The 17,417-nt window shown below is 40.2% G+C and overlaps 1 protein-coding gene across 1 annotated transcript; it reads left to right on the plus strand.

The window, feature by feature from the left end:
• The first annotated feature begins 240 nt into the window (after positions 1-240).
• Positions 241-16,881, plus strand: CPAP (centrosome assembly and centriole elongation protein). The gene is made up of 15 exons (XM_010729042.4): positions 241-1,265; positions 2,239-2,362; positions 4,658-4,790; positions 6,240-6,345; positions 6,694-8,305; positions 9,655-9,787; positions 11,887-12,052; positions 12,987-13,229; positions 13,957-14,056; positions 14,447-14,541; positions 15,175-15,273; positions 15,382-15,522; positions 15,617-15,701; positions 15,841-15,961; positions 16,547-16,881. The coding sequence occupies exons 1-15, from the start codon at positions 831-833 to the stop codon at positions 16,737-16,739; spliced, it is 3,786 nt and encodes a 1,261-aa protein (XP_010727344.2). The 5' UTR covers positions 241-830; the 3' UTR covers positions 16,740-16,881.
• The last annotated feature ends 536 nt before the right edge of the window (positions 16,882-17,417 follow it).

The raw sequence follows: 17,417 nt of genomic DNA on the forward strand, positions 1-17,417 counted from the left end.
ACTGCCGCCCCCGCAGGGCGGGAAGGCGGGGAGCGGCCCCTCCCCCAGTAGCGGGACGGGGCGGGGCGGGGCGAATATCACCGCCCTCGTGCGCCTCCCCCTGCCCCTCGGAAGTCTAGGCAGGGCTGGACGGTTTGCAGTGTTAGCCTATTAACGGCACTCTCGCCGCTGAGCCTTTTGGGAGCTGTAGTCGGGTGCCGAGAGATCGCTACGGGGCTGCAGGAGGCGGGCGGCGGCTCGGGACTAGAAATCCCGGCATACCCTGCGCTGCGCGGCGCCCAGCCTGTGGCGGCGGGAGGCTGTGCCATGGCGGCGCGTTTGTAACTGCGAGCGGCGGGCTGTCGCGGTGCTGAGTGGCGGCGCTGCTGCGGTGACCTCGGCTTCGGCCCTTTGGAATATTACGCTCTGGGGAAGCTTTGGGTGTTTCGAAATCTGCTCGTACGGGAGTTTTGTAGGAGTTCCGTGAGGGTTCCTGCGGGGATCCCAGAGTGTCACCGGGCGGTGATGGTGGTGGGAAGAGCAGTGAGAAGCGAACACGCAGTTATTTGTGGAGTTACGCGGGAAGGTTAAGTGCGCGTTGAAATATGCACAGTAAAGCTATCGTGTTTACGTGGGCATCTCTGCAGCGTTGCGTTAGTACGAAGATTTGTGGCTTGACTACTTTTTATAAACACAATCGGCTGGTTTTAAGAGTGACTTCCTGATGCTGGGAGTCTCTTCCTGTGGATTTTTTCTTTTATCTGCTTAATTTCTCAGTGCTAAAAACAAGAGAGTACCCATACCTGATACTTGTGACTGCATCTTTTACTCCCCTAGCGCTACACTGTGTTATGTTAATGCTACATCAGCAATCGCACTGGAATGTAATTTACAGGATGCCAACTGTTGAAGATCTGAGTAGTGAACAAAACTTCATTGCACACTGGATGTCCAATAATTCCCGTGCTGGTGTCTTATTAGATCCCCATTTTACTGGATTGAAAATCAACACAGAAAATCTGTTACCTGGACCTGAAAACATCACGGCTTTCCCCAGTGAAGTGCAGCATCTCTTAGACAGCTGTTCTGTAAGCGAGGACTCCTTGAATGAAGAACAATTGCTTGAGTCTGGCAGCTCCTGTGCACTTCAGCAAAATAGCACTGAAACATCCTTTCCAGCAACAGCATATAATGTAGGAAGCTCTAAAGCAGACTTCAGCCACAGTGAAATGGATGCTCAGAATAAATCCAATTGCAATGATCCTCTCTTACAAAAGCTTGAACAGGTAATAAATAAATTTAAAAAATTCTAGAATTTCTTGATATTCATAAATTAAGATCTATTTTGTTCCTGTGCATCCATGGAATGGAACACCTCTTCTATGAGGACAGGCTGAGAGAGCTGGGGCTGTTCAGCCTGGAGAAGAGAAGGCTGTAAGGTGACCTGAGAGCAGCCTTTCAGTATCTAAAGGGGAACTACAGGAAAGAAGGGGACAGATTCTTTAGCGGGGTATGTGAAATTAGAACAACAAGAAGTGGCTTCAAGCTTAAGGAGGGGAGATTAGGTTGGGTATAAGGGAAAAGGCTTTAACAGCGGGGGTGGTAAGGCACTGGCACACAGGTTGATGCCCCATCCCTAGAGACTTTCAGGGTAAGGCTGTATCAGGCCCTGGGCAACCTGATTGAGCTGTGCATGTCCCTGTTCATTGTAGGGGAGCTGGACTAGATGCACTTTAAAGGTCCTTTCCAACTCTAAGTAGATTCTAGTATTCTATAATTTTTCATACCTGAAAGTATTTGTAGAACATAAGCTTAAAGAGCAAGCCCTGAGTCAGTTATGTGTCAGTTGCGTAAAGGTTAGTGTCCTCCTCATAACATGCTGTTACTGAGAGTCTAGTTGGTTTTCATAGGCACAGATTTCAGTTCAAAATGAAATTATGTTTAGCACCAGCATATTTGCTCTTAGAATCTTCTTACCTCAAAAGATGAACATTTCGCAAATTGCAGAAATGAGAGTTCTGATATCTACTATTTGCAGATTGGTCAATTAAAAACTAGTGCCTTGGGGTGCACTAGAAACAGCATGAATTTCATTCATCAAAGCACTTTGTATGCAACATGTCATGTTACAGTTAGATAATGGGATGTCTTTAAAACTTGTTGTCTTGATGATGCTTATGTTTTGGTGCATTCTAAGTATACTTACCCCACAGTATGCTGATTTTTTTTAATTTTTTTTAATTTTTTTTTCTTAAAAAGCTGAAGGAATTGCAACAACAGAAACAGGAACAGCTAAAGAAACAACAGATGGAGCAACTTCAAAGGCTAATGGAAGAACAGCAGAAGTTACTTAGCATGGTATCTAGTCAGACAGCAGTTCTTGGTAAGTTGAGAAATAAAGCATAGGATCACAGAATCATAAAATGGCCTGGGTTGAAAAGGACCATAACGATCACTGAGTTTCAACCCCCTGCTATGCGCAGGGTTGCCAACCACCAGACCAGGCTGCCCAGAGCCACATCCAGCCTGGCCTTGAATGCCTCCAGGGATGGAGCATCCACAGCCTCCTTGGACAACCTGTTCCAGTGCCTCACCACTCTCTGAGTGGAAAAAATACGTACTTTATTAAACTGAAGAATGTGATCTATTGTTCTTGTTTCAGTTAGAAAGTGTATTCAGTGTTCATCGTAAGACTACTTGATTAGTCAAAGATAAATGCATCATTTTAATGACTGCTGCATGGTACTGCTGAAGGAATACTATCTTTTTGCCAACTGTAATTGCAATTAATGATGGGAGCCCTTGTTTTGAAGAAAATATTGTAAATATAAAAGACAAAATAAGCAGTTGCATTTCTTTCAATACTTCTGATTGCTTTAAGCCATCACTTTATCCACATGAAGTGGTACCTCCTTGTTTGTGCTCACAGCATGTGTTTTTTCATGTGATGAACTTAATGAGACTGGGGAACTCATCTGTACTGAGAAACAAACATTTATAACCTGGATTAGTGTTCCAGTCCAATTTAGCTTGTGCACAGGGAGAGGACAGTCCTGAACTGGAAGAAGCCCCCAGAGTTGAGAGAGGGGCATCTTCTCTTGCAGGTAGTATCAGACCCACCTGATTTAAATGATTGTATTTCTTTTACATAGCCTATCTGAGAAACTGAAGTTAGGGTTTAGGCTTTAAACAAAAGCTAAATTGCCTGATGATTTTTTTCTGAATTAGGAACATGAGAATGGAGGCTGGCTCTTGCCCTCCTGTGCTATTGTATGTTTATTTTTATTCCTGTGGAGCTAAGACCTGAGCATTCGTTGGGCTTGTTTGTTTGTTGTGTTTTTTTTTTGTTTTTTTTTTTTTACAAATCAATCATCTGAGTAATAGAATCAGAAGGGCAACAAAGCTCATGCTCTGAGTAATTGGTCTCCACATACATAAAACAGTGAAATTATAACAAAAGTTAAACAATGCAGAATGCATCTCATCTTTGGACAACAGTTGTTCAGTAGTGTCTGTCTGTAAAAAGCATGGCCCCTGAAAATGCAGAATTGCAGAAAGGCAGTGAAGATGACAAATATATTGGTTAGTCATTTGGAGAAAAATAATCTGGAGTGTGTATTCCCTTCCCTTCTCCCCTCAGTTACTGAGCATAACTCACTGCTTGTAGTGATGCTCGTATACAAGTTTTGGTTTCCTTTGCTCAATATGGTCAGCTCAGAAGCCTCAGTGTTCCTGTGAGTGTTGTTAAAAGCAGCAGGAGGAAAAAACAAGTTCTTCCATCAGCATGAAATGTTTGTCTGTTCTAGTCGGGAAAAAAATCACTACTGCTAAAACTTATGTATGATACAGACTGGGAAAATGGTAAAATAATGACAGATCCTGGATAGCTGCATTATTTGGTAAGTTAGAATGAACTGAAACCATATTTTCAAGTAGCAATTAGAAAATAATCCATACTGGCATACAGGATGTCTCCAGACCAACTGTGTTGAGAGGATAAATAACTGAATTGGAATTAGGAATCAAGATGGATTGGCAAACAGATGCTATGGCATAGAGTCATAATGTCCTTAGAGTTGGAAGGTAATTAAGAGTTGTTTATACACCAGAAGAAATGCACCAGAATTCTTCACCTTTTCCTGTTTTCTTAGCTGTACCATTGGCATCGTGTTACCACTTATGCTGTTATGACTGGAATAGCATTTTTGGTTTTAACCTAGAAATTTAATAAGGAGTTTGTAAATCTGTAGAGGTTTCAGAGAAAAGAAAGGAGAGTGCATTACAAGTATGAAGTATGATGAAAAGCTTTTAATCTTGGTCTAAGGAGATGTGAAAGGATGAATTGATCTTAATTTTTAAGTATAGCAGATATCCAAGCTTCAGTTACTTTACCTTTATGCCTTTTATAAGTTAGCAAAGATGATGAATCAGAATGGAGTGCCAAGGTGTGTGTCTGGGGGAGAAAACTTATACGTGGTTGGATATTGCTTTAAAAAGAGTGCTCAAATTCAAAGAAGAGTTAATTTGGGAAAATTGTAGGACTTCTTTTGTGTGGGAAGTCAGACTATGTGACCATGAAGCTGTCTTCTGGTTTTAATCTAGTCTGAAGGCCACTGTTTGTTTGTTTGCATGCTTTTGGGAGGAAAAAAAACAAATTTGTATTCTGTTGATTTCATAGGAAAAAGCATGTGGTGTCCAGAACAAAAGATGGAAAAATTAATGCAGGCTGAAGATCCACCCGTGGATCCTTTTAGTGCGGAACTCTCTGAAATCAGAGGAAAACAGTTATGGGTGACTAATGCAGAGGAAAGGTAATTCAGAATGTGATTTGGTAAAAAGTGTAAGTAATTTATACTGCAAGTTTGAACGAATTCTGAATCCCGAATAAGAGTCTGATATTCTCAATTTGTATAGCTTTCTTAAGCAGGGATTATGTTTCAGTAGTACCATGGAGACCAATAGCAAGAGAGGCTCTGGCTTGAGATTGTGACAGATGTGCTGTGTTGGCTGAAGAGGTGTGTGCAGTGTGGGGTAATGGTAGTGTAGAAGCACATTCTGGTATAGCCTTAGTATATTAGCAGTTACAATTACCGTACTCAATCTGATTTATTACAATCTCCTCTCCACTGTTACACAGCAAAAGTAGTGATCCGGAGGAGGAATGTAAGGCGATAACTTTTTAGTTTGTTACCAGGAGTTATGTTTGTTTAAGCATCTATGTGTGGCTAAGAAATAATAGTGCCTGTGGGAGAAGCCTTCTCATGGCTGTTATAAGCTTTTTTTTGTTGTTGCTGTTGTTGATGGAATGAAAGTAGTGGTTGGCATTGTTTTGAAGCTCTGCCTTGTCTGCCTGGTCATAACAAGAAATACTTGTTCCAGGAGGGTTGACCCCAGGCAGCCACTTGGTCACCTGCCTCAGAATTCAATGGAGGTGAATTAGAAGAGGTACAATGACAGTTGTGGGTTGAGATAAAGACAGTTTAACAAGTGAAGAAAAGAGGGGAAGAGACCCCAGCGTTAAGAAGGCAGTCACTTCATCTCCCAGCAGACTGATGCACACTTGGTCCCTGAGCAACAGGTAGTTTTAGAAAACCAAGTCCACGGTTTTCATTGCTGAACATGATGTTGTGTGGCATGGAACTCTTGGTCACTTTGGATCAGATCTTCTGGCTCTGTCCTCTCTCTCTTGCCCATCCTCAGCCTATTTGATGGGGTGAACAGAGTGAGCAGCATGACAAACCAGAGAAAACTTGGATGCTCTGCAAGAAGTGTTCAACAACAGCGCAAAAACGTTGGATGCTACCATACTGTTTTGGTTACAAATCCAAAGTAGCACCGTATGGACTGCTATAAAGAAAGTTTACTCCATCCTAGCCAGACCCATTATGCAGGCTGATCTCAGTAGGATTTCTGTGAATCAGTGTGGAGGACAAACCATAGAAATTATCAGTATGACTAAAATCTGAGTGTGAGTTTGATGCCTTGGGCAGAAGAATGGCTCATCAAGAAAAGCAGTGAAAGATGAAAGCAAAACCCACGTATGCTATTTTTTTTAGCTGTGTATGAATAATTTTATCAAAAGATAATCAACTATTACTACAATGCATTTTTCAGATCAGCTTTGCCGCTCAGTGACTAAAGTACTTCATAATTGTCATCGTTTATGTAATTGTATCCTAAGTCTTTGAATAGCCGTGATGTTAAATGCAATTAAATTATATGGAAATGTAAGAGTTAATTGTTTTTAAAAATTACTATAGACCTATTAAAGCTGCGATTCAGGAGAAGAAACAGACCTTTGAGGAATTTGTGGAAGAACAGATGCAGATAGAAGAGCAGCGTCTGAAGCAAAAACAGAAGTTACAGGTTTTCTATTCTTTTGAACTTGTTTTTTATATATTATATTTTTATATATTATACCGTGGTGTGAAGTTTAAAAACTTAGACGGCAGATTCTGGCATCAAAAGCTAATGCTGCAATATTCACTTCTTAATAATTCATCTTCAAAATAAAACAGTAAGTCCTAGCTATTTTGTTTAAGATGCTTTTAGAAATCCAGTAGAAGTAAATGCACTTTATAAATTCCTACTAATATGTGGGGTTTATTTGGAAAACAAGCAAACAAAACAACCAAATTCAAAAACCCAGCAACTTAAAACTGCATGAGGGATTTAATGTTGTATGTATGTTAATTTTTCCTTATCCCCTTTCAGGAGACATATGGATCAGCCATTCAAAAACCAGTGATCAAACGACCCTTCCTAAAAAGAGGAGAAGGCTTAACAAGGTTTACTAATGCCAGATCTAAGATAGCAAAATCTGGGGAAAACATACTGAAGCCTCCACAGAGGGTTTCGGATGACAGAAATGTGAGAGTGGACAGATCACAAATGCAAAAGAGAAGTCTGCCTTCTGGCAAAGAACTGGTTTCTGAGAGCTCTCTTACACCATGTAAAAAAAATAACCAGCCTGACAAAGCAAAACGTCCTCTTCAGAAGACCCTGGTACTCAGGAATCACAGTGGAAAAAATTCCTTGCAACTAGAAACAAGAATGCAACCAGGAAAAAATCTTGCTGGACAGATTAAGGTTTCTTTTTCATCAGAAGTCAACAATAAAATAGAAAATAAAGAGAATGCAGTGGAATTTACGAAGCCTAACACTGGCAGCAAAATCAGAAACAAACTACCTTACACAGAAAAGCCTCCGTTTTCTTGTGAGACAGCTGATGCCTTTTCTAATTCTAACTGTTCTGTGAGTCACTCTGTAAAGGATTCAGAACTGTCTTTTGAAGTTTCATTTCAGAATAAGTTGGAAAACTGGGAAAAAGAAAAGGAAAAAGAAAACCTGGAATTAGATGAATTTTTGTTTCTAGAACAGGCTGCAGATGAAATATCTTTCTCAAGTAATTCTTCATTTGTGCAAAGGATCTTAGATCAAGATCAGCAAACTTCACAAGGACGCAGAATGTCCTCTACTCCTATCAAGGCAAAACAGCAGCAAGTAAGGGAATTTGCAGTTAAAATCATTAATAAGAAAAAGGCAGAATGTGTGGCTGTGGGAAATAAAAATGATAAAGCAGTTAATCACACGATCTCAAATTCAGAAACAGCTTCTAGACTAAAGGATCCATTGAATAAAGCAGATAGCATAATGTTTTCAGCTTCTTCCATGACAGCAGCTCCTGCTTTAAAAAGTTCTCAGTGGATTGTAAATGAAGACAAAGATGAAGAAAATGGTAATAGTACTACAGATTCTGAGCAAGAATTTGAGACTACTTTAAAATATGAAAATGAAGATGTTAAGACATCCTTCATAAGCCATAAAGAAAGTGATCCAGAATTGTTAGATTTTGGAAGTTCTGCTACAGATGTCAGCAAAGAAAGCAAAACTGGAAGTGCCAACTTTGACTTGTCAGAGAAAGATAATAGTGCACAGTCAAACCAAAAGGTTAGAAAAGCTTCAGACCACCAAAGAAACATGTCTTGTGTAAACAGGAATAAGTTTGAGTTTGATGATGAGAGAACATGGAGTGACCTTGATGCAAATTATGTTCATGATGATTTATCTGAAAAATACACTAAAATGCCCTCACAGACTGACTTTATCAGTAAGAATGATGCACCTTTCCCAGATAAAGCATTAAAGAGAAAAGTTGCCTCAAAGAGGGGGGAAGAACTGTCTAAACAGCCTGCAGTGGACAGCGATTCAAATGGACCTCCGTCAGACCTGATGGTGAAACTGTTTCCCTCACTGAAACCAAAACAGAAGACAGGCTGTCATCCAGAGCATGAAATCAAATCAAATGTGGAACAGGAGTCAGGAGGTGAGAGAACAGCAACTGGTAGGAAATGTTGAAGAAAACATGTTTTACAAGTCTTTCCTTCTAAGGCTTAAGCTGCAACTTGGCGCTACACCAAAAGGTACAGACTTCTACTGTAGGCACCCTTCATCTCTTCTGGTTGTGTCTGGTGCCAGATGCAGTCATCATACAGCTTGCAGAATGATAAGTTCAGCAAAAACTTTTATTTATTTGCACCCTGAAGGCTAGTTTTTTTTGTCTCATCACTTCATTCAACTAACCTAATCTGAAGGTGCTTGACCACTGTTTCAAACTCAAGCAAAGCAGCAAAAGCATGCTGAAAATGAAGCAGTGCCTCCCTTTTCAATGAGTGCATCTACACCGCATTTGGGTAGTGCCATGCACTCCTAGGTTAGATTGTTCCTGTAGTAAAATAGGATGCATCAGCAAAGTCTGTTTTCTGTCTGTAGTTTAATAGGTAGAGAATTTACCTGGCATATAGAAAACAAGTTCATTTTTCTGCTCTTTCCACACTGATTTCAACCATTTCAGCCATACGACTGTGGTACGCAGAAGGGCTGCCTCTAAAAGCTCCTGTAAAAGCTGTTGTGTTTGTGCTAGTACAGACAACACGATGGTGTAGCCTTGCATGTCTTCTCTGTAAGATGGTGAGGTGTCAGTTTCAAACTCTGCACCAATGAACGTTTAGGATTTTTCCTGTTTTTTGTGAAGTTCATATGAAGCAGAAGTGGTAGGTTTAGTGTTTTATGGAAAACTGTTTTATTGGCTTTTGAAAGAAATCTGCTGGGTCTTGTTGCTGGAAGTAACGGCTAGCAGCATTTATGAGTAATCAAGGCAACTAACTACACTACGGGATCAGTACTTAGGCTCTTCTTTTTGCACGCTCAGAAGCAGACTATGAAAGCCTTAGGAGTGTTAAGCAGTAACTGAACAGGAAACTGGAATGGCAGAGAGGCCCACAAATACTCTGGGCCTCTACAACATTGACATTTCAGGTCAGCAATGGGTTCAAGCAGACTGTGCTGTGAGTGAACTTGGAAAAACTTACACTTGTAACTTTCCTCTCTGATGCTTTGCTCTTATCATATCTTCATTTCATTTCTTTACAGGTCCTTCACATTCTCATTTCTGATAGATGTTTAGTTCTCCAAATATTATAGATGAACTTGATGGATGAGGAACTTGAGTATGTAGTGCAGGGTACTTCAAAATGTCACTTCAGTACTAGAGTTTTCTTGCAATGCTACCACTATCTATAAGATAGTATATATGTTTTTAAAATTAGTGTGTTAATAATTCTTCAGTCTAACAGATGCCTCTTAGACAACTTCAGTGTGGTTGTTCTATGGCAGGAGCCACTGTTCCATCCCAGATACTGAGAGAGAAACTCATTGAATTGGAAATGGAAATTGAGCGATTCAGAGCTGAAAACACAATTCTAACTAAACTTCGTGAAGAAAGAGAGCACGCCTTGGCAAGCATCAGGTAATCCTGAATTTAAAATCCATAGTTTGGTGCGTTCAATAAAATGGTATGCTCCAGGCTATCACTTTGTGCAGTTCTTACTTAGATACTGTTAAAACAATAGGTAAGTAATTGATATATTTTAGTAATAGTGGAGACATAAATCAAGAAACTGGTTGTTTCTGTATGTATGTATTAAATGTCCTCATAATTCATGAACAGATTGCCGATCTATGAAGAATGTTGAGCACTCCTGCTGCTTTAATATGATATCCTTAAAGGCTATGCCTGTAAGAATTTTCTTGTGTATACTTCTGTACTGAGCAATAACACAGTCCTAAACTGGTCTCATAAAACAGATTTCATGTGAATGTGATTGATGCTGTCCATTTGGATTGGATGTACAAACTGAGTATTAGTATTCATTTCAGCTAGGGGAATTATAGGCAGTAAATATAGCAGAATAATTCTGCGGAGATTTAAAAGTGGCATACCTATTTCTGCCAAAGTTAATTTTGTTTTGTTTGGATACACATCATGTTGTTGGCTAACGTTTAATGTGTGACCTGCTATTAGTCACTAGTTCTTTTACAAGCAACTTTTGGTGGAATGGTGTTCCACTGCTCTGAGGAATATCGGCAAGCTTTCACAGAATCTAGAATCATAGAATGGCTTAGGTTGGAAGGGACCTCAAAGATCATCCAGTTCCAATCTGGCCTTGAATCCCTCCAGGGATAGGGCATCCCTGCTTCACCTCCCTTTGAGAAAATAATTTCTTCTTAACGCTTAGCCTAGGTTTTCCCCCTCTTAGTTTAAAGCCATTCACCCTTGTTCTGTCACTAGTACACTGTGTAAAGTTGGTCTCCTTCCTGCTTATATGCTCCCCTTAAGTACTGGAAGGTTGCAATGAGGTCTCCCTGATGCCTTCTCCAAGCTGAACGAGCCCAACTCCCTCAACATTTCTTCACAGGAGATTGCTCCATCCCTCTCATCATCTTTGTGGCCCTCTGGACCTGCTCCAACAGCTCCACAGCTTTCTTGTACGGGGGCCCCAGGCCTGTTTGAACACGATAGAGCCTCAAAAGGGCAGAGCCATGGAGGACAATCCCTTCCCTCTCCCTACTGCCACTCTCTTTTGATGAAGCCCAGGATACTGTTGGCCTTCTGGGCTGTAATTGCATACAAGGCTTTATTGAATCATAAAATGGCCTGGGTTGAAAAGGACCTCAAAGATAACTTAGTTTCAACCCTCCTGCCATGGGCCACCAGACCAGGCTGCCCAGAGCCACATCCAGCCTGCCCTTGAATGCCTCCAGGGATGGAGCATCCACAACCACTCTGGAACAACCTGTTCCAGTGCGTCACCACCCTCTGTATGAAAAAACTTCCTCCTAATATCTAACCTAAACTTCCCTTGTCTCAGCTTAAAGCCATTCCCCCTTGTTCTATCACTGTCCACCCTCGTAAACAGCTGTTCCCCCTCCTGTTTATATGCTCCCTTCAAGTATTTGAAGGCCACAATGAGGTATCTCTGGAGCCTTCTCTTCTCCAAGCTAACCAAGCCCAGTTCCCTCAACCTTTCTTCATAGGGGAAGTTCTCCAGCCCTCTGATCATCTCAGTGGCCCTCCTCTGGACCCAAGAGCTCCACGTCCTTCCTGTATTGGGGCCCCAGGCCTGGATGCAGCACTGCAGATGGGGCCTCACAAGAGCTGACTAGTGGGGGACAATCACCTCCCTCTCCTGCTGGCCACCCCTTTTTTAATGCAGCCCAGAACACAGTTGGCCTTCGGGCTGCAAGCGCACACTGCTGGCTCATGTCCAGCTTCTCATCCACCAGGACCCCCAAGTCCTCCACAGGAAGCTTTGCTAGGTTCTGGATAACTTTTGTGATTGAAGATACAGATCCAGAAATAGCTGGACATCGAACACAAGCTGTATGACAATTGTTGGACTCAATCTTTGAGGTCTCCCAACCTAAATGATTCTATGAAATACTGCTTATAAGCCAATCTTCCAAGGGTAACAGATGCTGGGTTTGGCTACAAAATTTAGAGTCTGTTTTCTCACTCCAGGTTTGTATAGCTTTAGGCAAAAACAATGCTTTGTTTTATAACTGTAGGAAAGAAATTGCAGACTTCCAACAGCAGAAAGCCCAAGAACTTGCTGAAATAGAGGAATATAGAAAAAAAGAAATGAAAAAACTGCAAAAGGAACGTAAAGTTTTTGAAAAGTATACCATAGAAGCTAGAGCAATTCCAGATAAAAAAGAACGTGATGAAATTCAGGTATGAAAATAACAGTTACTATTATTATTTACACAGCAACACTGAAATTCATTTAAAGGCAATTGAGAACTAATTCTAACCTTTTCTAACTTAGGCCAATCATGTGAAGGGTTGCAATTGATTGGCTCAATTGGGAAAACAATTGCAGTCTTCACAACATTATCTGGTACTTTCAAGGAGAGAGAAAAAAAAAACAACAAAAACCTTACAAATATTTTTGTCACATTTCCATGCATAAAAACTGCATGAGACTATGGTAGAATGATCTTCAACTTTGATACAAAATTACTATCGCTCATACAGCATTTCAAGTTTTGATTTGTGTAGTGAATGAAAATACAAACTAGAACTATGCTGAAATTTTGTTTGTAACTGTTCCACAGTAAACATAGTTATCATCTATAAATTTCAAAGTTATGTTTTGTGATTATTTACCCGTAAGTCTTTAAATGCCAGTGATAAAGAAGCAAGATCTGTTTGTTCCTTCACTGTCAAGATTCATCAGGTACACAGCCAAGTTGTATCAAGCTTCACATGTGGATATCACTTCTTGATGCTACCTCAACAGACTGAAGTAACGTTTGAAGAATGGGTTACATGGATTCATGAGTATTTTGTGTGACTGTGGCCTCTCTGTTTTCTCATGCCAAGATTTGTTAAGGGTCCTTTTGAGGGTAGCACATTTCTGCCTCAAGTGTGTTTGTGCTGGCCTGACTATGAAGTGTAAAGGAAGATGAGAGGAAAGTGTGATGATCACAGGGGCTTCTGTGACTGAAATTGAGATATTCAAGTTGGTAGTCTAAAGTTAATGCTACTCTTTTCACAGAAGAAAACCTCCCTTCTCTTATTCTTTTCTTATATTATTTTCCTAGAAAATTTGAAATCTTTTAATATATTAAAAAAATGAAACATTTTATAAACGTATTTTTCTAAGGCTTTAAAACAGCAGATTGCAGAGTTACAGGAAGATTTTAAACAGAAAGAAGCGAAATGGTCAACGACCCATCGACGCCTGAAAGATCAAATAGATGCTTTAGTAAATGAGAACGTGGAGCTGAAAGAAGAAGTCAGAATTATGGAGAAGTTTCGTTTAGAAGCCTGGAAAAAAGTAGAAGCTGTTGGAAGCAAGAAGAAAGTGGAAAATTCCGGGATGAGTTTAAAAAGAACAGAATCTGTAGTAAGTTATTCATCTCAGTGTTTAGGTCTGTGTGAACATTGTGTTTTGGATCATGAAATTAGAATCTAATAGGCACAATCTAGACTTCTAATTCACTAATCTTGAGGTTCTACAGATGGTGCCAGACAGAACTGTTCTTAATGGCACCTTCTCTCCAAATACAAATGTTCGCAGAATGGGTTAAGGTGAAAGGGGCTCTCTGGGTGCATGCAGGGCAGCCCCTGCTCAAGTAGGGACCCTCAGAACTGGGTGCCCAGGACCATGTCTGAGCAGCTTCTGAACATCTCCAAGGACACATCGCTATGGGCAGTGTCTTTGTTGAGGAATTCAACTTCTTAGAAATTCAAACAATGCAATTCTAAGCAGAAAAAATACGTAGGTGAGATCTGAGAACCTCTGCACCTCAAGGATCAGCCGGGCAAACCAGGCAGTTCACCAGTGCTTCAAGTAGTTACATTTAATCTTGAAACATAACTGTTATTTTGGATTGCTTGCACCAAATTAACATTCTGTAGTTTTTGGTCATGAGGTAGCAGACAATTCCAAAATACAGCTTTTGGGCTACATCACACAAGCTCTTCTGATGACTAAATCTCAAAAATGTACAGCTTGTGAAGAAAGCTTGCAGTGAATTTCCTCTCAAATGGTGTACAAATTTTATTGCAACTGCATGAAGAGTTAGGAATAAATGTTACATAAACCACAAGTGTAACTTCCTTACTTCCAGTGTCTGCAAAATAGAGGCCTGAAAAGTGAAACTGGATCTTTGCTTCCTCCAGCTCAGAAGTGTGGCAAGATAAATGGCAAAGGTTATTCCGAGGCAAAAGGTACACATTTGTCTAGTCGGTTAATTCTTTAATGGAGAAAATAAATGTGGATTTTTTGCATGTGTTTAAAAGACCATCTAAAAATAGATAGGGAATAGCTGTAATGAACTTGAGTGCAGATAGACATGTCCCAGGGCAAGATTTTGGAGAAAGCTGCTAGGAGCCCATTCTCAGAATGAAAGTGCTTCTGGTTGCCTTGGTGGCAGATGACTTACCTCAGAGAGCTGACATATAGTGATTTTTTTTTTTTTTCATAGACATACTATTTTCAGTTTCTGCTTCACTTAAAAAAAAAAAAGGGTGTCCTGTACAGCTTGATCTCATATATGATTTTAACATTTAATCTGTACTTTACTGGACAAATTAACTTCACTACATTTATCTGAGTAGGAAAACTTCCTAAAGGACCTGCATCAGCACCTGCCAAGGACAACAGCAAGTCTGAGACAGTGATGACACTAGAAGATTCTTCTAAAACTTTTATGGTAATAAGTCCTGTATCCTGATTTGTTTTTTAAGGGAGTAGCTTTCAATACTTAATATTTGGAAGGTGACTTGGAAAGCTATTGACTCCATTCTTTAATTGCAATGCTGTTATTGTCATGAAAATGGCTATGTGATAGTCAATGCAGAATGTTTTACCTGTGGCTGTGGCTGAGGTAAGGAAATAAAATAATAATCTCCTACCCTCTAGAGTTTTGCAAAGTTTTCCATTATAAGAGGCTGGCTATTTGTATGCTCCACGTAGGGAAACCACGCAAGAACCCTTCATGTAGCTGAATTAATTCTGGAAAGCTGTAGGTAGCATTTGATGTTATAAAACTTTAGCAGTTGTTTCACTCTGTGATATGGATAACTTCAGTCAGTTAGCACTAAGCCATAGCAATGAATTTCATTTTAGTCTGGACAAAAGCCGATCACACTCAGATTACTGCAGGCCTGAATCCATCACTGTAATTATACTGGGAGTTGCATAAAACCCACACTGGTTTTATAACTTCCTATATTTGTCTTCCTATTGTCATACTCATTTCTTAAAATACCTGACAGCCTATGAAATGAAGCACGTATGAAGACGGAGCTTGATTTTTAAGCTTATATTATTGCTGTCTTTTCAGGATACTTCTCCTGCTGAAGCTCTTGTGTCACTACCATCTGGACCTGTGGATACAGACAGTGAAGAGATACAGAGAGAAATTGCTTATCCTGATGGAAGGGTAAAATGAAAGTGTGGAATCTGAAATTCCATGAGATACTTGAAGTGAAAGATCAATGGGTAGTTGAATGTGATGTCTTAATACTGACCTCTGTAAACTATTTGTTAGGTTGAAAAGGTTTTGAAAAATGGCTGTCACCTCATATTCCTTCCAAATGGGACGTGGAAAAAAGTGGGTTCTGATGGGAAAACTGTAACAATAACCTTCTTTAACGGAGACGTGAAGCACATTATGCCTGATCAAACGGTGGTATGTATCCTTCATCTCCTGCATTTTTCTATAAATACTTACATGTACATGCACAGTTTCCGGCTAGATAGTTAATTTCAACTGTTTTCTTCAGATTTACTATTACGCTGATGCGAAGACTACACATACTACATACCCTGATGGCTTAGAGGTTTTGCAATTTTCAAATGGACAAATAGGTAAAGAAATCAACCAGCCCAACCAACCCCCGAAACTACTGTGTGTGTGTGTGTGTGTGTGTGTGTGTGTGTGTGTGTGTGATGCACACAAATGCATCTGTGTTTATGTAATAGTAACTTGTCGCAAAATACATTCTAGAGAAACATTATCCTGATGGCAAGAAAGAAATTACTTTCCCTGATCAAACTATTAAAAGTTTATTTACGGATGGACAAGAAGAAAGCATCTTTCCAGATGGCACAATTGTTCGTATTCAGCGGTAAGCTTTGTATTTTCAGGTACCCTGTCCTGTTGACGGGGATGTAGTAGGTAAGAGCTCATTGACAGAGGCAGTATATAGTGATATATTCTTTAAAACTTACATTTGAATATACTGTACTGTGAAGATGTGCTTGCTGTTTGACATTTATTTTCTGTAGCGTGAAGGAGATAAAGGAAATGCAGACAACAACAATGCAGTCTAACACACTAGCCTGAATGACTTTTCTGACTTGTATGTAATACTAGAGAACATGTGAGTACCTAGCTTTACCTCATGCAGGGCTCAGATCCAAACTGATGGTACTCAAAATATTAAACTTCTGAACTGTTGTAGCAACAGGGTTAGACGAGAGAATGTGTGGTGGAGGCTCTCAAGTATAAAGAAGTTGCATGAGTTTTGCAGAAACATGCTTTTGAGTATCAACAAAATGGCACGGTATTTAACAAAACATATTAGATTTTTTTTCATTTCTTCCTTTAGGCTTATGTCTGTACTGTTTGTTCTGACAATAAGCTTAAGTCTGTTGATAGTCCTTATAATGGTTTTTACAAAAAACATCTTACGTACGTGTATTTAATGCAGAGATGGAAGCAAGACCATAGAGTTCAATAATGGTCAGAGAGAACTACACACATCGCAGTTTAAGAGACGGGAATATCCAGATGGGACTGTTAAGACTGTGTACTCAAATGGACACCAGGAAACCAAGTATGTCTCTGGGCGAATAAGAGTAAAGGATAAGGATGGTAATATTCTCATGGACACTAAGTTGTAATTAGCATTGACTCTGTTAGCACAACAGAAATAATGTACATTACTGTAAATAAGATGACAAATGCCTTTAACTGTATGCTGTGTATATACTTATAGTTTTCTTTGAAATAAACTTACTTATTTTTCATTGGGTGCTACTACAACAGCTTTCTTTTTGCCTGTTTCTACTTTCCAGAAGGATTTTATCAATTCACTGTCTTGTGTTTAATGGGTATTTTTCAGATCCTTGGCTACTAGTGAAAATATGTCAAACAGCTGCAGCTGACCTTATTTTAGAGACCCAAGAGAAGATTTTTCAGTCTAAGATAAAAGGTTGTGCTGTTGGAAACCCTGTGTGGTCTAATACAGCAGAATGCTGGTTTTACTCACTGTCTAGAGTTTAAGGCCATCTGTGCCCTGAGGTGCACCAGGCCCAGCACCCTCATCTAGGTGAAGGAAGGGTTGTTCCACTCTGCTCTGTGCAGCTTCACCTTTTGGCTACCACAATATAAGGATGTAAAGCTGCGAGCATCCGAAAGAGGGCTACAAGCTTGGTGAAGGGCTGGAGGGCAAGGTGTGTGAGGAGGGGCTGAGACCCCTAGTGTGCTCAGAGCAGGCTGAGGGGAGGCCTGATGGCGGCTGCAGCTCCTCACAGGGAGCAGAGGGGCAGCGCTGAGCTCTGCTGTTTGACAGCGACAGG

This window comes from Meleagris gallopavo, chromosome 1 (genome assembly GCF_905368555.1).
Source record: "Meleagris gallopavo chromosome 1, MGAL_WU_HG_1.1, whole genome shotgun sequence".
In the NCBI taxonomy this organism is placed as follows: domain Eukaryota; kingdom Metazoa; phylum Chordata; class Aves; order Galliformes; family Phasianidae; genus Meleagris; species Meleagris gallopavo.